General features: G+C 38.2%; 1 protein-coding gene across 1 annotated transcript in view; it reads left to right on the forward strand.

Moving 5' to 3' along the window:
- LOC100733486 (zinc finger protein 160-like) overlaps nucleotides 1-21,285 on the forward strand; it is a 64,175-nt gene that overhangs the window by 19,367 nt on the left and 23,523 nt on the right. The window contains 3 exon segments of the mRNA XM_013147820.3: nucleotides 4,549-4,689; nucleotides 20,113-20,381; nucleotides 20,517-20,798. Of these exon segments, the coding sequence (XP_013003274.2) occupies nucleotides 4,549-4,689; nucleotides 20,113-20,381; nucleotides 20,517-20,798 (692 nt within the window).

A 21,285-nucleotide genomic window follows, 5' to 3' on the forward strand; every position in this document is an offset into this window, starting at 1 on the left:
GTGACAAGGGCTTTTATAACAGTTCCTAACTTGGAATTTATCGGACATAACCAACCTGGAAAGAAATCTGACAAGCAAATGGGCAGGAATCATCAGGCGCTGTTTGATCCTTAAAAAACATTGGACAGTTCCTGCTGGGAAAATAATTTCCACATAGAATAAATAAGGCAAGCCTTGAGTTGTCTTTTAATACATAACTAACAATGCATAGTTGAGGGAAACTTTACCAGTGTAACAGTGCCTGCAGGTGAAAATCTTAACATTAGTATTCAAAAAATTCAAGCCAGAAACAAACCTAACAACTGGAACAAGAGTGTGTCAGGTCTTTTATTATTTACTCAGGCTTCAGACCACATCATACAGTAAATTCTCAAGGAAAACCTGAAAAAAATGTAATCAGTTTGGCAAATCTTGTCTTCAGTCCTCACTTTAACACATTTCATATCACCTATATGGAAGAGAGACTACGGAAATGAGATGAATGTGCAAATACACATCACATGTAACGCTGGAGAATTTGTACATGAGTGATACCTTACAGATGCAAGGCAAGTGGCAAAACCATGATGAAGTCAAGCAATAATATCCCAATTCATACTACAGAGGAACAGTAGTCAATAATGTATGTACCACTGAGACTTGTAAGCCTCAAAATTCACTAGCCATTAAGTATTCTATCTTTGAGAAAGTCGTACAAAGGTAGTGGATGTAGTAAGATTTTTTTCCAAGCATCAAAACTATGGAAGAGGTGACCTGGAAAGCAGCCTTACAGATACAATGAATACAGTGAGTCTTTCATCAAGTGTTAATTTTGTCATAAAAGAATTTGTTCTGGAGTGAAACCAGACATACAATGACCTTAGAAGGGTCATTGTTGTCAGGCATGGTGGCACATGCCTGTAACCCCAGCACTTGAGAGGGTAAGGCAGGAGGGTAGCCATAAGTCTGAGGTTGGCCTGGGCTACAGTTTCAAAAAAAATACAAAAAGTTCATTCCTAAAGAATGTGTCCTTAGGATTCACCAAAGAATTTGTACTGAAAAGAAATCTTAATGATACAACACTGGTAAATTTAACCAAATCTTAAAATGTATTGCTTTTTATGGAATTTGAAGAATAAGTCAGTCTCTGTCCAAGGTGAAACTTGTGTAATTACAAGTTGAACAGTGTTAACACTCATGATATTTGTCAAAAGGTGCAAGCACATGTGTAAATGTACAGATACTTTCAGGTCATAAAATACTCTTGAGTTTTTTTTGGAAAGATGACCTATATTTAAACTTTAATCTGAAGTTTGAAATGTGTTCACATGCTTTTGTTACAGGCTTTTCATGGTGATATCTAAAGGCATCAGTAAAATGAAAGGCCTCACCTCATGAAGTGTGAACTCTTGTCCATGTTCCTTTGGACATAATTAAATATTGTTTGCATTAAAGAATAATTTAGCCTAATGTCACTGTGCATACCTATAAACCCAGCTACTTGGTAGAGCGAAACAGAAGCACATTTATTGCCAACTAGGCAACTAATGAGACCCAGTGAAACTAAAGAAACTCTGGGGACATAGTTCAATGGTAAAGCATTTCTGTTGCATGCCTGTGTTTAATCCATATATATGGAGCTGAGTGGGATTTTGGATGTCAGTCATCTACTATTCCACTAATTTGCCACAAAGATGTGAAATAAACATCTTGAAATTGAGGATACAAAACATGACTCAGACAAGCACAGCTTGACAACTAACTGAGTTTTTTAAGGGTAGTTAATAGAGTGGAGGACAGATTGTATGCTGCGCACTCTTGAAGTTTCTTATCCCTTTTGCAAAGCTGCTGAACTTATATGATTTTGTGACAATCAGCATTAAAGCAAGAGAAAAAGCCCTTGTAATGAGTTTCGTGACACATGCTCCATTTCCATCCCAACCTTCTGAGGAACTCTGCTGGTCTCAGCAAGCACTGTCAGTGCACAACGTTTGTCCTGCAGTCTGGCACACGGTCTCGGTACCTAGTGAGGGTACCAATTGTACCAATGAACAACTATACAGTGATACAAGATACAGTACGTATCACTCCCTTTACCATTTGCAGCCTTGTGAACTTTGTGTTGTGAAAGGTGTGCTCTGATTATGCAATACACCCCTAGTGTAAGATTCTCTACCTATGAATGTCAAAGTCCAGATTCTCCAATGCCAAGTCTGTTAAGAGTCAAATTGATTCTCCTGTGCTTTCTGTGTATTCTTCCCTTATAAGATTTGCTCTAAAAACATCACTGATAATTATTTCTATTCAGTTGTCAGTAGAATGCAGATTGTTGGTCTTACCTGGTCCCACATTGGAGGGGAAATTGAGATTGAGAAGTCATGTCATTGTCCTTCTAGCCATATTTGAACAACAAAGGTTTAGAAAGATTAGCTCACAGATGTAGCAAAACCAAGAATAGCAAAAACAAACAGACCGAAAAACTTTCATAAGGTTCTTCCACACAGTGTTTTGTACTTAACTCTGGTTTTGTTCTCTTCTTTTTTGAACTGGGTAGAACAAGAGCTTAACCATACAAAACTTTCTTACCAGAAATGCATCCTCCCATTCAACATGGTTAACATCTGCTTTTTGTTTTTCTGTCTTACCGATTCTGAAGCCCTGTGGTGACTCAGATGTCAGGACACTGGTATTTGTCTCTTTGATCTAAGAGCTAGCTGACAGATACTTACATTCCACATACAACTAGTGGAATCACAGATTTCCAAGTAACTTCAAACAGTAAAATAATCCTAGTACAAACACAAAGCAGCCAGAGAACAACATAGTCCTGTAGTTGCAGTTAAAGAACTATCCCGAAACTCTGCAAGGCTTGTGTTAAGCATGCCAACTAGACACCATTCAACTCACTGGACTCCAAATGTTACCTGGAAAGATGTGCCAGAATGAGCTCTTCATTAGTTCCTCCTATTTTGTGAGGAAGGTTCATTGCCCCTCCCTTCACATCTGGAGACAGCAGTCAGCCATAGCTTCACTCTACGAGATGCAGGGCAAGCTGCACATGTCCTGAGACTGGCTTCTGTCTGACATCCAGCTTTGTGCCCTAATTTGTTTCTTATACAAGTGTACATTCAAAATACACATTGGAGGTTATGATGGCACAGACCCTGCACCACCTGAACCTTCCTAGCAGTGTCCTCCCCCAGCAATAGCACTTTAAATGATTTATTCCAGTTATTTTATACATACTTGTCAGAATTAGAGCTTAGCCACCACCACCACCACCACCATGTTCAGCATATTTACTGTCTCCATTATATACTTCGAAAACCCAGCAAGGAAAGCAACATTGAATCCTATACTGTAACTCAGGTATACCACTAGATTTGTTCTGCACTATTATATCGTGGAGTATCACAGTCAAGTTCTTTTCATGTCATAAATACTCCAGTGAGGTAGCTGGTCAAAAGTTTTATCGTTAAGCTACAGTCCTTAATCACTTAAAGTCCCTGGTTCATTATCACTTGCATCAAAAAATAGCAGTCAGAGTCTGTGGGTTATACTAAACTGCATTAGTAAAAGAGATTGTAAAGTGTAGGACAAAGGATCACTCCAATATCCTAGCTGAAATTAAGTTTCAGGAATTTTCTTTCATGTATCTTTGGTACTGGCCCATTTCAAACCCAGAAGAATCACTTTTCCCAGGATGTTCACTTACCCATACTGCTGATCTATTTACCTACGTTTCAATTCTGCCTTTAATACTGAAATAACACACTTGTCTTCCAGTGGCCACAACTTTGGCTGATAAATGATTCTGACACTCACTGGTGGTGGTAGGATGATCAGACCTGGAATATGCCTTTGTGATACTATGACCACACTACACAGACAATTGTCACCCATCTGCACCTTTACACTGCAGTCTTTGGGACAGTCAAGTGTTCCTGAAAAACCTTTTTTCTAGTTGTTAGTTACCAAAGCCAATGACAAATTTCTAACCAGTATCACCTAAGACACTGTTGTTGTCTTTAGCAAAGCCCCTTTATTCTATATGACCTGGAGACAAGTTAGATCTCATTTAAAAGACAGCAAGAAACACTGAAGTTTGGTATGTGGAGAAACTGGCAGCAAAACATCAATACCTTAAATGAGTCTCTGCTTCTCTGACACGGTCTTAGAAACAAAAGTCCATTTCTAAAACTTCAGGCTACTTGGCTACACCATCATTTAATATATGAGCAAATACAAAGACTAAAACTCTTGACAGGAATTTTCCAAGAGCTTCAAAAGAAGGGTAAAACATGATGCTAATAATTTACATTTACAAAATCCTGTATCCTTTGCACAACTGGTCACAAAAAATTATTTTAGCTATGTAGATTTGGTAGGTTTGAAAATTGTTTTTGGGTGTGTGCCACACCACCATGGCACGTCCTGGGCAGGCCTGCAGCAGCCTCCCAGCTCCCAGCAGTGCTCGGCAGACTCTGGAGTTCTGAGCAGGCAATCGGGCGCCATCAGTTCCAGAGGCTGGGCGGCCTGGTGTAAGTGCCCCGTGCACTTTCCCCCAAGTCCAGCTAGTCTGGGACCCTCGCTCAGCCAAGAGAGGGATCTTTGTGGCTTCCCAGTGCACTGAACCAGCCCGGCAGATCCTGGGCGGACCGAGGGTGGCCTCACCAATCCTGGCTGTGCTTGGAGACTCTGGAGTTCTGGGTGAGTGGGCACAATCTGTTCCGGGTGCTGGGCTTGGGCTGGCCTCTCACACCCTGAGATAACCTCTCTCGATCCGGGGACCTGGGTGGCCACAGTCCCAGGAGCAGAGGGCATAGAAAAGGATCTCCAACAGGCCCTGGGGAAGCCTTGGAATAACAGGTGAAAAATTTGAAACACAGAAATATAGGAAAATGACAGAATGAAAGACCAAATTACAATCTCAAACTTCCAGCCCAACCACAGAGACCTTAGGAGCGATGTACATAGAAGAAAATATATGCCATACACCTGAAATAGCAGACATAATAGCAACTGAAATAAAGAAGTGACTCTGAGAAGCTTTAAAGGAATTCAAACTGGAAATAATCTCACAGGTAAAAGAAGAAATGAAAGAGATGCTGAACATATCTAAAGAAGACACAGTTAAAAAATTGGAGGAACTAAATAAAAACAATCACTGAATGAACAATATAACAATACATAAAGCAGTTGCACAGAGATACACAGGAAATCAAAAATTCCATTGAAAGCTGTAAAAACCACCTCGATGAAAGTGAAGACAGAATTTCAGACCTCGAAGACAAGATTGCAGCTGCTAAACAGGAAAGGAAAGATCTTTTAAAAATAACAAGAAATCAGGAAATAACAATTCAACAACTGCAAGATGACACAAAGAAAAACAACATAAGGTTGATAGGGATAAATGCAAAAGAAGTGGACAACATAAAGGATGTCAAGAGGATATTTAGAGAAGTAATAGCTGAAAATTTCCCAAACATGAGATCGGAAACCTACATCAGGATCAGTGAAACATACAGAACTCCAAATAGTCATAACCAAAATAAAACTACACCCAGACATATAATAATCACCATCCCAGAAATCCAACATAAGAATAGAATATTTAAAGCTGTCAGAGAGAAAAGACAGATCATTTATAAAAGAAAACCTATCAGAATCACTGCAGACTTCTCAGCACAAAAAATAAAGAAGAGCATGGAGTGAAGTATTAGAGATCCTAAAGGAAAATGATTTCCAACTTACAATGATGTACCCTGCAAAACTGTCCTTCAAAATTGATGGAGACATAAGACACTTCCATGACAAAGAACAGCTGAAGAACTTCATGATCACCAAGACACCCCTACAAAGATTGCAGTTTAAACACACTTAGGAAAAAATCACTAAGCAAAGTAGATAGTTCAACAGAACAGAAAGATAAAGATGCAACAGCAGAAAGATAACATGTCAACAATAAACCAACATATAACAAGAATTAATGTAAATGGTCTCAATGCACTAATTAAAAGAAATGGACTGGCAGAATAGATTAAGAAACAAATTCCAACCATATGCTGTCTACAAGAAACCCATCTAACCCAAAAGGATACTCACAGACTGAAAGTTAAAGGATGGAAAAAAATACCTCACACAACAGGAACCCTCCACCCCCACCCCGCAAAAAAGTGGGAGTAGCTATTCTGTTTGCAGACAGTGTGAACTTTAAACCAATGATGATCAGAAGAGATAAATAAGGTCGCTACATAGTGGTTAGGGGAAAACTTCAAAAGGAAGAGATAACTATCTTAAATATATATGCACAAAATTCCAGAGCACCCCATTGTATAAAACAAGAATTAACAGAAATAAAAAACCAAATTATCAGTAACACAATTATAACAGTAAACTTTAACACACCATTGACACCAAAGGATAGATCAACCAGACGAAAATCAGCCAAGAAATAGAACTGAATCACACCTGTGAACAAATGGACTTGATCGATATATACAGAGTGTTCCATCCAACAACGTCAGAATACACATTCTCCTCAGCAGTACATGGGTCAGTCTCGAAAATAGACCGTATATTAGCTCACAGAACATGTTTAAATAAATGCAAAGGAGTTGAAATTATCCCTTGCCTGTTATCGGATCGTAGCACTATGAAATTAGAAATTAATGATAAAAGATACTGCAAAAGTCCCACAAACACAACTGAATAACACAGTCTTGAGTAATCAGTGGGTCACAGAGGAAATTAAAAATGAAATTAAACAATACCTACAAGCAAACAAAAATGCAACTACAACAACCAGAATGTGTGCGTTGCATTAAAGCCGTCCTCAGAGGAAAATTTATTGCACCAAGTTCTGACAGCAGGAAAACAGAACAAATACAAATAAATAACCTGATGTTACACCTCAAACATCAAACAAAAAGAAGAGCAAGTCAAGACCAAAGCCAAAAGAAGAGAGGAAATTATAAAAATGAGAGCAGAAATCAATGCAATAGAGACTAAGAAAACAGTCCAAAAAATCAGTGAATGAAAGAATTGGTTCTTTGAAAGAATAAATAAAATTGATAACCCCCAGCCAACCTTATAAAAAAAGGGAAGAAAAAGGTCAAATTCATGCAATAAGAAATGAAAAAGGCGAAATCACCACAGACTATAGAAATACAGAAGATCATCAACACCTATTTCAAAAACCTCTACTCTCAAAGGTTTGATAACACAGAAGAAACAGACAGATTCCTAGAAACATGAAGTACCAAAGCTAGGTCAAGAAGATGTAAAACTGCTGAACAACCCAATCTCTATTAATGAAATTGAAAATGTAATTAAGTCCTTACCTACCAAGAAGAGCCCAGGCCCAGACAGATTCACTGCAGAATTGTAAAAAAAAATACAAAGAAGACTTAATGCTGACACTCTTCAAACTCTTCAATGAAATTGAAAGGGAAGCAATCCAGGGCTGGGGATTTAGCTCGGCGCCATAAGCACCTGCCTTGCAAGCAGGCAGTCGTGAATTCGATCCCCGGTACCCATGAAAGAAAAAAAAGGAAAAGAAAGAAAGGGAAGCAATCCTACTAAGTCATTCCTGGAAGCAAATATTACTCTAATAACAAAATCTGAGAAAGACCCAACTAAAAAGAGAATTACAGACCAATCTCCCTAATGAACATAGATGCAAAAATCCTCAATAAAATATTGGCAAATCATCAAGAAGCAAATGCAGCAAATCATCAAGAAGATTATACACCATGACCAAGTGTGATTCATCCCAGGCATGCAGGAATGGTTCAACATACATAAATCAATAAACATAATCCACCATATCAATAAAGCCAAAAGTGAGAATCACATGATCATTTCTATAAATATAGAAAAAGCCTTTGATAAGTTCCAACCTTCATTTATGATAAGAACTTTACCGAAAATAGGAATAGGTGGTCTTTAACTCAATATAATAAAGGCCATTTACAACAAACCAACAGCCAGTATCATATTAAATGGCCAAAAATTGAAGGCCTTTCCTTTAAATCAGGTAGAAGACAAGGATGTCCCTTATCACCGCTCCTATTAATATAGTACTGGAAATATGAGCCAGAGCAATTAGACAAGGGAGAGAAATAAAAGGGGTAAAGATAGGAAAAGAAGTTAAATAATCATTGTTTGCAGATGACATGATACTCTATATAGCAGACCCCCAAAACTCCATTGAAGGACTCTTAAATATAATAAATAAATTCAGTGATGTAGCTGGATACAAAATCAATATTCAAAAAAATCAATAGCATTCCTATACACTAACAACAAAATTGCTGACAGAGAAATAAGAGAAGCCACACCCTTCGCACTAGCAACCAATAAAATGAAATATTTAGGAACTACTCTCGCAGAAGAAATGAAAAACCTATACAGGGAAAATTATAATACACTGAAAAAAGAAATTGAAGATGATCTCAGAAAATGGAAAGCCATCCCTTGTTCATGGATAGGAAGAATAAATATTGTGAAAATGGCCATTCTCCCAAAACTGTTTTACAGGTTCAATGCAATCCCAATAAATATACCATCGACGTACCTCATAGATCTCGAGAAATCACTCGTAAAATTCATCTGGGGTGAGAAGAGAACTAGAAGAGCAAAGACAGTTCCAAGCAGCAAAGGCAAGGCAGGAGGCATCACAATCCCTGACTTGAAGTTATACTACAAAGCAACTGTAGTAAAATCAACATGGTAGTGGAATAAAAACAGAGCCAAAGATCAATGTAAAAGATTAGAAGATACAACCACAACTACAAACACACTCAACCACCTTCATCTTTGATAAAGGGCCAAACAGGTCCACTGTAAGAAGGACAGTCTCTTAAACAAAAGGTGTTGGAAAAACTGGCTCTCCATATGCCGAAAACTAAAACTAGACCCATGGCTATCACCATGTACTAAATTAAAATCTAAATGGATCAAAGATCTGAATATTAAAACAGAAGCACTAAATCTATTGAAAGACAAATTGGGTAAAAACCCTGAAGACATAGGGTAAGTAGAGAATTCATGAACAGGACCCAAACTTCACAGGAAATACTTCCCAGAATCAATAACTGCGATCACTTCCTATTAAAATGTTTCTACATGTCAAAAGAAATCTCCAGCATAGTGAAAAGAAAACTCACAGACTGGGAAAAAATCTTAGTGAACTGTCCCTCAGACAAAGGACTTTTGTCTAAAACACACAAAGAATTTAAAAAACTCAGGCCCCCAAAATTCAAAGATCCAATCCAAAAATAGGCACCTGAGATGAATACACATTTCTCAGATGAAGAAATACAAATGGCAAATAAATACATGAAAAAATGTTCATCATCATTACTCATTAGAGAAATGCAAATTAAAACCACACTGATTGCATCTCACTCCTGAAAGAATGGCCAGGATCTAGAAAACCACCACCAACATGCTGGAGAGGCTGTGGGGGAAAAGAAACTGTCCTTCACTTTAGGTGGGAGTGTAGACTGGTGCAAGCATTATGGAGGCCAGTGTGGAGACAAAAAGCTGGGATTGGAAGTCCCATGTGTTCCAGCTATATCACTTCTAGGCATATTCCCAGAAGAAATGAAAACATCATACCACAGTGATATATGTGCACTCATGTGTATAGCAGCACAATTTTTAATAGCCATATCTTGGAAACAACCTAAGTGTCCAACAACTGAGGAATGGATAAAAATTTGTGATATTTTTATACAATGGAGTACTACTCAGCTATAAAGAAGGATAACATTGAGATATTTATAAATAAATGGGCACAGCGTAAGACCATACTCATAAGTGAAATAAATCAAACTCACATGTATGAATACCGAATAGTTTCCCTAGTGTAAGAAATGATACAAACACATAAAAGTATGTGGTAATCATGAGTCCCCATATATGGTTTTGAAGCCTTATAAAATTTTCAGTCATTAATTGGAATGGTTTTATTCTAGGCTGTTTGATATTAATGTCTGTGATGATATGAACAGCAATTTTGAAGAAAACAAGATCATAATAGCTAGTGCTGCTTTAGTATCATCTTGTTTTGAAGTCCCATCAAATTGTTGTTCTTCTGTCTCCAATGCTTTTATCATGTTGTATCTTATGGAATTTTATTATATGTGATAGTATAAACAAATTTTTTTTATAGTCAAAGAGATAATATAGAAACCATTGTTCATTTTCTGTTATCTGGTTCTAAGTACCTTGTAATACTTTCATCCTCTTGAATAGTTTCACACTGTCTTGATATGTTTGATGCATAGTATACGAAGTTATACTCAAATATTTCAAGGAAAGAGACACTATGGTAACTACTATTAAGTCGGGTTTTCTTGTGGTAAAACACTATGTTGCTTAAATTGTTCTGTTCTGACCTGTATTGTTATGTTGTTATGTCCTCTTTTATCTCAGTATCCCTTTTTAAAAAAATTTTTATCTTCTTATTAGTATTTTTTAATTAAGGGAAAAAAATTTTTAAAAATTACCAGGATAGTAACTTTTTTGATTTCCTATTAACCAATTTGAAGCCCCTTATTGCTCTCACCATCTTTTTTTGACTGATTTTACTCTATTCTATTGTTTGATATTATCAATTTTGAGGGTATAGGCAACTACTTTGAAGGCAATAAGATTCACCATTATGCCCACTGTGGTTTGACTATTATCTTCTTTTGAATTTCAGTAATGTCTCCAATGTTTAGGTATTATTGGTTTTGTTCTGTACTGTTTAGTTCAATTTTATTATACCTGATGATATAGGCAATTCTTTTTAAGGTAGCAAGGGACATTAGTGTAATCATTGTTGATTACCTTGTATTTGGTTTTTACATCATGTACTACGTCCATCCTTTGCTTAGACCGACTCTGCTTTCTTTTGTCACATTTGGTTTTATTCTCTTCCAAAAAAAGTAATAAGAACTGTGGTTAGTAATAAAACCCAAAATGTGTAAATGTTATTGTAAAAAAGAGAGGAAAAGAAAGTTCTCTAAAGGACAGACCTGTAAGTATGTTTAGGTGTGTAAGATAGATGGCCAATTACTAAGTTTTTTTTTTTTTTTGGTTCATTGAAAACAACTGTTTGCAGTCTCACTGTTTGAATGTCCACTTTGTATGCTTAATTTTGTACCTTGATCAACTATTTCTAAGATGACAATATGCAATCTATTAAGTAGTGATTTCTTACTGTTTATTTTTTTGGAATTCTGTATTACTTGTACCCTTTTACTGTTTTTTTTTTTCTTTAAATAAAAAAAAGAAAATTTTGTGTGTGTGTGTGAAAATTGTGTAGGTGGCTTAACATTTGTGCGTTTTCAATGTTGACTCCTCCTAGTGGTGAAAAGTTAAAAGCAATACTCATCCAACAAGCAGTGAACCATGACCAGGTTGTAAGCAGAGAAATCTTAAAATTCTACTATTAAAAGTATATTTTCCTTATTTCCCCAGTCACATTTTTTAGACATAGTCTTTTTTTTTGTCTTTTTCATTTTTATCGGTACCAGGGATCAAACTCATGACTGTCTGCTTGCAAGGCAGGTGCTTATGCCACTGATCTAAATCCCCAGCCCCTAGACATTGTCTTGCTTTTTTTTTTTTTTTTTTTTTTTTTGGCCTTTTTCATTTTTTATCGGTACCAGGGATCGAACTCATGACTGTCTGCTTGCAAGGCAGGTGCTTATGCCTCTGCTAAATCCCCAGCCCAAGACATAGTCTTCTTAACATCATCACATTACACAGGCTGGCCTCAAACTCATCATCTTTTTGCCTCAGCCTCCCAAAGTACTAGAATTACAGATACATACCACCAAGATTTTATCATACTTTTGGAGTCAGACATAAGTCAGTGCTACTCCATTCAATCTATAGTGTTATTGAGCCACAATTTATGTTTTCTAAATAGTTATTTTAATTAAGAAATGTAAGATAACATCATACAAACTAATCTTTTTGTCAATTAAAGGGACTAATTATTAATTTGGTTCCTTCTCTTTTATATATGATCCACCTTCACACACACACATGCACACAGAGCTACTTTTCAAGTTAGCTTTCATGTTGGTAAGAGGGGATGCCTAAATCTAGATACAGAGAGCAGAGTGAAGGAGAGACTTAATAATTTTTACATAGTTATAAAACCACACACATACTGTTTTTACAGGTACATGTTTATAGTACATAATTAATACATTCATCGTATGGAATTGGTACATCTACATGACATACCTTATTTTTTCATGTCCTTGCTTTCCCTTCCCTCCTCTTCCCTGTCTTGCTTGGAACACTTCATATATATGTAGAAAGGGTTTTTTTGGATGTTCGTACTACATGATGATCATATTCTTTTAGGAGCATGGTGCATATGCACAAAACTTCATAATCCTCTTTTTTTTTTTTTTTTTTTGTCTTTTTCCTTTTTATCAGTACCGGGGATCGAACTCACGACTGCCTGCTTGCAAGGCAGGCACTTATGCCGCTGAGCTAAACCTCCAGCCCCCTAATCCTCTTCTTTTTATCTCATATCCTTTACCCCATCTCTTGTTTCCTTCACATATGACAAATAGTCATCTATTTTGTATTGTTCATCTTTTATTTTGTACTTTATTTATGTTAGGTTTCTCATATAAAAGAAAGCATAAAGGATAAACTTGAGACTTGTATAGGTAAATGGATACAACAGGAGATCATACTCTTTAGTGAAATAAACAAGACTCACATGTGTAAATATCACATTATCTCCCTAGTCTGAAAAATTGAAAGAGTAAATAATGTCTACAATGTACAATAGATATTGTAAAATGAGAAGAAATTCTAAAGGAGAAGAGCTAGGATGGGGAAAAGGGGAAAGAAAGGAAGAGAAAAAAATGAAAGTTATACTTAGTTCACAGAAAAAGAAGCTTTGCACTAATATTGATTGGAGAATGTTTTATGCCCATTCCTTATACTTTGAGTACTACTTTAAAGGTAATAGTATGCAATGCATTAACTACTGCTACTTCCTATCATCTTATGAAATTTTATCATTTTTCCATAAAAATTTTTTAACAACCCCTGAGTTCTTTAACTAGGAGCTGTTTTTATGAACGTGACTACTTGGGAAATCTGAAAACCCTAAACAATCACAGCGCAGGATACTTGAGTCACCCACCACACCCACTGGCCCAAGGAAAGTCTGGCACAAACCTCCAGAAAAGCTTATGCAGCAGAGGGATGAGGATGTGATAGAGACAGGGAGAGGGCATAGCACTCAGGGATCTCACCCACCTCACTGAAAAGCAGCCCTTTCCTGGGGGGGGTCACAGAAGGCCTTATCTGAAAACAACGGGAATAAGATTAACAGATCACTCAGTTCCTGTGACATTTTAACAGCATAAAATTTGGTGTTTTGATTTTTCCCTACTATGTTCTTTGGCTTCCCTTGTTCAGATATAGGCTGAATCTTGGGCCTTTGCTGCACGCAACGGTGTGCATATTTAGAACACACCAGGCCAAGTATACACACACTTGGCATAGCCTGCATACTGCTGAATTTCTGTTAGTGAGAAGGGCTGGCTCTAGTCCCGCCATTGGCCACAGCCTTAGTCCCATAGACTGAAAACTCAGAAGCACTATCCACCTACATATTGGCACACAATCTGCTAAATCTCAGGCAGCCAGATGGTTGGCTGTGGTTTTGACTGTCACTGTGTCCCCAGGTGTTCTAAAAACTGCAGTGGAGACTACAAGTCCTGGTAATGCCAACATCCTCTTAATATGTCCAGTGTGAAATGTGGGCCACAACCCTCTGTACCCTCCAATGTTTCGTTTTGAGCTTAGTGGAATCGCTACACACTGTGCCATACACTATCCTTCAAGGTTGCAGAAGATACAATTTATATAGCTAAGTTTAGGGGCTTAAAAAATTATTTCCTTTTCATGCAATGCAGAGCCTGGGAACTCTAGAGTCATAACCAATGAAAAGTAGGGACTCATAGTTGGGAAAAACTTAGTGGTTAGTTTAGAGGTGTTAAACTGCTACATACTAGGATTATTTAAAACACTAAAACAATAATCAAGAATAGAGAAGAGCATGCAAATAGATACAAAAGCAATTACCAAGAAGAAAAAAAAGCTGTGGTTATTGGCTTCCTAGCCCTCCTGGTCACTCACTCACTCTGGTACTCTCAGAAGCAGAGAAAAAGAGGATTCTAATCCCTGTGTCTGTGTCTAGTTGGTGAATTGAACATGGTGGAGCAATCATTGCTGAGCTCCAGCTGTGTTACCTGTAAGATAAAGTCATTTACCAACATAAAATAAGTTATTTACCAATTCTTAAAGAAGGGCTGTGGATAACTAACCACTAAGGTATCCAACATTCCCAAGTTTGAAGAACAATTTTTTTAAAAGGTAGTAGTACATACAGGTCTAGTGGTGCATGCTTGTAACCCCAGTGCTAGAAGGCTGAGGCAGGAGGGTCCTCATGGTTTTGAGGCCAGCTTGGGCTATGTATTGAATTCAAGGCCTGCCTGCACTACACAGTGAGACACCGTCTAAAATGAAAAAATAAGAATAAAATGGAAGACAGGTGTAGTAAACCTCAGCATGATGGGAGGCTGAGGCAAAATGATCATAAATTGGAGCCTGGACAAATGGTTAAATGATCATTTCAATAGATACAGAAAAAGTATTTGACAAAGTCCAATACCTATTCACGATTTTAAAAAAACAACCGTACAGAAAATTGGAATAGATGTTTACCTCAGTTTGATAAAATACATGTATGATAAATCAATAGCCAGAATCACACTAAATAGACAAAAACTAGAGCTTTCATTCTAAAGCTTAGGAACAAACTAAGGATATGCACTGTCACCACTCTTATTCAATATAGCTCTGGAAACCTTATCAAAACAATTAGAAAAGGAAAAAAATAAATGGAATAAGGATAGGAAAGGAAGAAGTTAAATTATTATTACTTGTGAATGACACGATACTCTACATGGAAGACTCTCAAAACTCTACCAAAAGACTTCTACATTTAATAACCAGCTCACTTAGCATAGCTGGATACAAACTCAACACTCAAAAACCAATATCTCTACTGTACAAAAGTTACAAATTCACTGAGACAGAAGGAAAACACCTTTCACAATACATTGGAATCAATTTAACAAAGGAAGTAAAAGACCCCTACTTTAAAAGCTACAGTGGTTTGAAAAAAGGAGATTGAAGAAGATATCAGAAAATGGAAAGATTTCCCTTACCTTTGGGTAGGAATAGCCAATATACTGAAAATGACCATACTTCCAAAATTGCTATACAGATTCAGTTCAATCACAATCAAAATTTCAACAGCATTATCTCATAGAATAAAAAAAAATCTTAAAACTTATTTGGAACCAGAAGAAACCTAAAATAGTGAAGGCAATTCTGAGCAACAAAGTCAAAACAGGAGGCATCACAATCACTGACTTGCAATTATACCCCAAAACTACTGTGATAAAACAGCACAGTACTGGGAAATAAAACACAACAAAACAGATTTGAGGATCAATGGAACAGATTCGAAGATACAGAAACAACTCCAGAAATGCTTAACCACATTTTCTTTGACCAATGTGTCAAACACCTTCAATGGAAGAAACATAGACTCTTTAATAAATGTTGCTGTACCAATATCATGCACCATGCACTAAGCTAAAATCAAAATGTATCAAAGATTTATATATTAAAAGACACATTAAAGCTGCTGGAAGATAGAATAAATAGAACTCTTGTAGACAATAGTGTAGGCATGAACAAAATCCGACTCACACAGAAACTATCACAAATCAACAGCAGCTGGGATTTCATCTTATTAAAAGCTTTCGAAGAGCAAGAGAAACCAGCGACAGAATGAAAAGAGCACACAGTGTAGGAAAAAAGTACTTTTGCCAGCTCTTCCGTATGCAAAGGACAGTTATCTAGAACATATAAAGAACTTAAAAAAAGGACCTCCCCAATTTAAGGACCGTATCCATAACTAGGCATCTGAGGTGACTATACACTTCTCAAATGTAGTAGAAAAGGTAAATAAACATATGAAAATATGTTCAACATCATTGATTATTTAAGATATGCAAAGTCAAACAACATTGAGATTTCCATCTCATCCCTGAAAGAATAACTATTATCAGGAAGTCAACCAATAACAAATGCTGGCAGGGGTTTGGGGAAAAATGAACCCTTCTCCAGTGTTGGTGGGAGTGTAGACTGGTGCAACTATTGTGGAAAGCAGTTTGGAAATTTATAAACAATGAGGACTAGGGTTGATGTAGCTCAGCAGCACAGCACCTGCCTGGCAAGCATGAGGTCCTGAAACCAATTACTACAAAAAACAAAAACTCAGGACTAAAAGTTCCATTCAACACAGCTATTCCACTTTCCTTGGTATCTTTCTGAAAAAAATTAAAAGCATCATACCACAGTGATATATGCACTTTCATGTTTATAGTGGCACAGTTTGTAGTTGCTAAATCTTGAAAACAGCCCAAATTCTAATCAATTGATGAATGGATAAAGAAGATGTGGAGTTTTTGTACAACAGAATACTACTGTGTTATAAATAAGGATAAACTGAGACATTTCTAGCTAAATTTCTAGCTACCTTGAGGCCATACTCTTAAGTGAAATAAGTTGGACACACATGTAAATACCACATGGTTTCTCCAGTATGAAAACAGCACAAATAAGGGGAAAAAGTACTCCATATAAAATATGTTTACCTAATGTTACACCTATGGTATATGTTTATGTCAAAAAAAATGCAAACTCTTCAATCCATGAGAATCTGGATGGTGTTGCTTTGAAAATTTATTGGCACATTATTTGAGCAACACATTATATGCATAGCTATTATTTGAATAAATCCTTAGCACTTTGATGAAACAAATACATTTCTCCAGCATGACATAGCCAAATTTAAAATTTTATAATTCAATCAGAGACAGTAAAAACACAACAAAATCATAAACTTCAAAAATCATTCTGATGTAAAATCTTTCAAGTGGATTCATAAAAGAACTGTGTGTATGTTAATCACTTGTAAAAATCATACACATGCATCAGTCAAAGGAAAACCTGGAAACATAAAACTGATGTTGGCTTTTATTACAATAATGTAAAGAATGGTATTAATTAAGCAGACTAGACACCATCCTATTACATTTCCCTAAGGGAGACTTAAAATGGTATTTTAAAATTTGTACTATAGCTAATTTGTGGGATCGCAGTTGTAAATGTACATTATACACACCGTCAATAGGACACTCATAAGATTTCTATGCTAAAATTTAGAGAATTGATTGTCGACGAACTATTAACTCATGAAGAAATGCCACAGGTGCAAATTACTCAAAAATACTCACTTTATTGAACCTTATTTAGGATCAGCAAGAAATGCATTCAAATGATGTAGAGAATGTTATCTAAAATTATTCAAAACAATGGGTGCCATTGTAGCTGCGAAGTAAGTCAAACATGATGATTTATATACTCTGAAGAAAGTGGCAGCCTTTATTGTATAAAGTATTTTAAAGAAAGTCATCAGGGGGTTCAATGTGGCAGAATAAAGGAAAAGTCATATTGGAGATTCTCAGAAAAAAAAAATCAACCAAAAACACAGGTAGCTGGAAGATGATCTGGACAAATATTTACAGTTCTATGCAGATATCTCGCTCTCTTCCAAAACCAATGATACAAAAGCACAAGGGAACTGGATATTTTGTAAATCTGCATAATCCTTCACCTATACTTCAGCTCTGGAATCATTACTGATATGTCTATCTATTCTGGTTTGTGTCTGGATGTCCCCCTAAAGCCTCATGCAGTAATGGGGGCAGGCTTCTAGAGTTTGTGACTGATTCATGGTGCAATGCTGGGATTACGGCTGTGAGTGCTACACCCAGAGGCCTACAAACAATACACAGGACAGAAAGAATGTTCCTTCTTGCACTCCTCTCCTTTAGCAGTTGTTGCTTTTGGTGTCTTCTGCCACCATGAACTGTTGTCCTCTGCTATATGCTCCTCTGCCTTGGAGCCAGATAAGTCTGGACTGAAACCTCCATAAACTATGAGCTAAATAAACCTTTCCTTCCTCCATTTTGGGTACCAGGTGTTTTATCTCTGCAACAAGAGAAAAGTAACCAATACAATACCATAAGGGGCAGAATTCCTGAAGAAAGACAGTTAAAATCCAGACACGAGTAAGTGAAGCTTCATATTCCAGAGACAACAGGCACCTGTCTCAGTTAATGCAGAGAATTCCATGAATACACAAAGAAAAATGCAAAGAAATACAATAGATTTGGCTTCTGGAAGGAAGTCATTTTTACCCTGGGAAACTAGGTTCCTGTAGTTCCCTGAGATTACATCACTGTATACAGTTCTCTGTGCAGGGTCCAGGCATTCCCACTTCTGAAAGAGTTCCATGGCCACAAGGAACACGTATGTCAACAGACCCTTAAACAAAAATGATATTTCACCCATTGGACCCAAGGACAGTGTTTACCTGTGCACAAAAAAGTGAGCAGAAGGGAAATGTTCAGGATTGATTTCACGGATGTGCAAGATAATTTTGGGAAATTTATCCCTAGTTTTGTTTTATGAAATCTTTCTTTCAGAAGATATAAAGTCCAATTATTCACTGTGAATTTCACATTTTTGTGGGCATTCAAAGAAATACACAAATGAAAAAGCCATATACATTCAAGTGCTACATATAATGATCTAAACATGAAGTAATGTTTGATATGCCATTAGTCACAGTGTAACGGGTCTCCTCAGGCTGATATGTCCATATATAATGGAAATTGTAATTTTGTAGTTTATTTAAAGTTAGATATTTAGCCATTAATGAAAGCCAAATGGACTTTATTCCACTAATAAAATGATTCAATGGGGAAATTTACTAATGAAAGAGTTTTGGCCCAGACAGGACACTGTAGCTGGTAAAGCCTCAGGAGGAACCAAGGAGCTCCAGTAATTTACCTATGGCAACAAACTCAATGGGCTACCTGTGCATCCCTAATGCCCCCTTAGGTTCCACCCCAAACCTAGGCTACTTATAAGCCTCCACTCCACGTGTTCCACAGAGAGATCGCTAAGGGGAGGGGGGATGCCACGCCCCAGGGGATGGGGGTGTCTCTCCCCACATTCTCAAAATAAAGATCATTTATATTTCATACTTCTTATCTTTTCAGCCGCCGCCGGTGCCCCACAGTTCTATTAACTAACATTTTATATTAATTTAACAGATTAAAAGACTAGCCCAGCATCATAGCACATTTTAAAGTCAGTACTACTCTGAGGGATTGATTGTGGAGAGCAGAGACAGGAGGCAGGAGGGCTACAAATTCAGCCTGGGAATCTTAATGATAATGCAAGAAATACTCTCTTCATTAAAAATACAACAGGATCTATTGTTTTGTTTAGTACTGGAGCCTTCACACTGAGTTACTTCTCCGGTCCATTTTTTGAGATAGGATCTTGTTAAATCTTGCTGGACTGGAACTTGTGATCTTCCTGCCCAAACCTCGCAGAGTACTGATTTTAAACAACTTCCTCTTGTTAGATATTAAGTTGACTCCCATGTTTGAAAACCGGTTATGGAATAAAACATTCTTTACCACGCATGCCTGTTTCAGGAATTTATTTTCTATTCTAAATCTTTAACAGTTTTAAACCAGAAAATACACCAGTGTGTTACTTAGCTTTGCATTCATCATACCATCAGACACAGCAGGATTCCTCGTATTTTTCTTTTTCAGAATTCAATTTTTTGTACACATTAAAACATGATCTTCAAGTACATCTTCTTTTGGTATGAAGACAGTCCATGGTACATCTAGATGTGCCTATGCATTTCTCAATGCCCAACAATACAAGATCACGACCAACCATGTCTCCTTGTATAATTTTTGTCATTGGCTTACGTTGACATGCAATTTTAGAAAGAAAAGAGCACAATTTTCTGTTTAGGCTCTAGTTTGCACTTTTCCCAGGCAATACCACAGATTTCCAATTAAATAGGCCCAATTAATTTTAATAACAAGAACCGCCCAGTACCTATGCCATGCGGCCTCCTTAAAGGAGATCCCGGGTCCACACTGCACAGTGAATCCAGCATCCCTGAAAGGTTGGACCTTTGTAGGAGAAACTACACTGTGAGAACCGGACAGGGGAGGGCGGACCCCGGCCACGTCCAATATTCACGTTTCCCACCCACCGCTAACGTATCCCCGCCCACCGCCCGAGTTTCCCCGCCCATTGCTCGCGTCTCCCAGCCCACCGCTAACGTATCCCCGCCCACCGCCCGAGTTTCCCCGCCCATTGCTCGCGTCTCCCCGCCCACCGCTAACGTATCCACGCCCACCGCTCGCGTCTACCGGCCAGGTCGTCAGTGCCTACTGGCTTCAAGCGGTTTCCTGCAGACCTACAAATGCGTCCTCTGGAGTAAAGGGTGAACTGCAGGGTCTGGGTTTCCCTCTCTTCAGGTGGTCAGCTCCGAGTTCCCTAGCGTCTCCCTGTCAGGATCTAGGTCCCTAGAGAATTTCAAGGCCCCGCCCCGCTCGCTGCACCCTACTAAATTCGGACAGCGATGTGAAGGCCACATGGGTCCTGCGGGGCGGAGGTGCTGGAGGCCGGTCCTGCCCATCCCGCGCGGGCCGCGGACGCCTCCCTCCTCCTCCTGTGCTCGCCTGGCCCGCTGCCCTCTCTGCGGCCGGCGCGGTCCTCACCGCAAGGGGATCCGGCCTCTTCTGAGTCTCCCCTCTGGGGTCTCCGTGTCCCCCTCCCCCGCCCCAGGCCCAGGCCTCTCCTCGAATTCTCCCCTCCAGGACGGTTGAGGTGACCTGGATCTGTCCTATGACCTCAGGGTTTTGCGTTCCAGGGTGAGCTGTGGTCCTCCAGCGGCGGCTTCTCATCCTCCCTGTGAGAAACGGGAAGAGGGGTCAGGAGAATAAGTAGCCAAAGGAAGAGCAGAGCTAGAAGGTAGGAGGTGGGCTGGGTTGCCCCCTTGATAGTGTTCAACGCTGGCTTCCCATTGGAATGTTGAGGTGTTGTGCCAGTAAGTCTCCTGTAGCCCCTTGCCAGAGCTTCTCATTCCCAAGGGCAGCCTGGTAGACCACCGTAGTAATGTTTAAAGTTGATTCTGTTCTCTGCATAGCACTGGCCACTGGACTGTGTGTTGCCCCCACCCCCACCCCACCTCTGCCTGTCTCTGTGTCTTTCTGCCTTTTTGTTGTTGTTTCTAAATACATTTTA

The sequence above is a fragment of the Cavia porcellus genome, unplaced genomic scaffold (genome assembly GCF_034190915.1).
Source record: "Cavia porcellus strain 051 isolate PalLab524CR breed Dunkin Hartley unplaced genomic scaffold, mCavPor4.1 scaffold_7, whole genome shotgun sequence".
Taxonomy (NCBI): domain Eukaryota; kingdom Metazoa; phylum Chordata; class Mammalia; order Rodentia; family Caviidae; genus Cavia; species Cavia porcellus.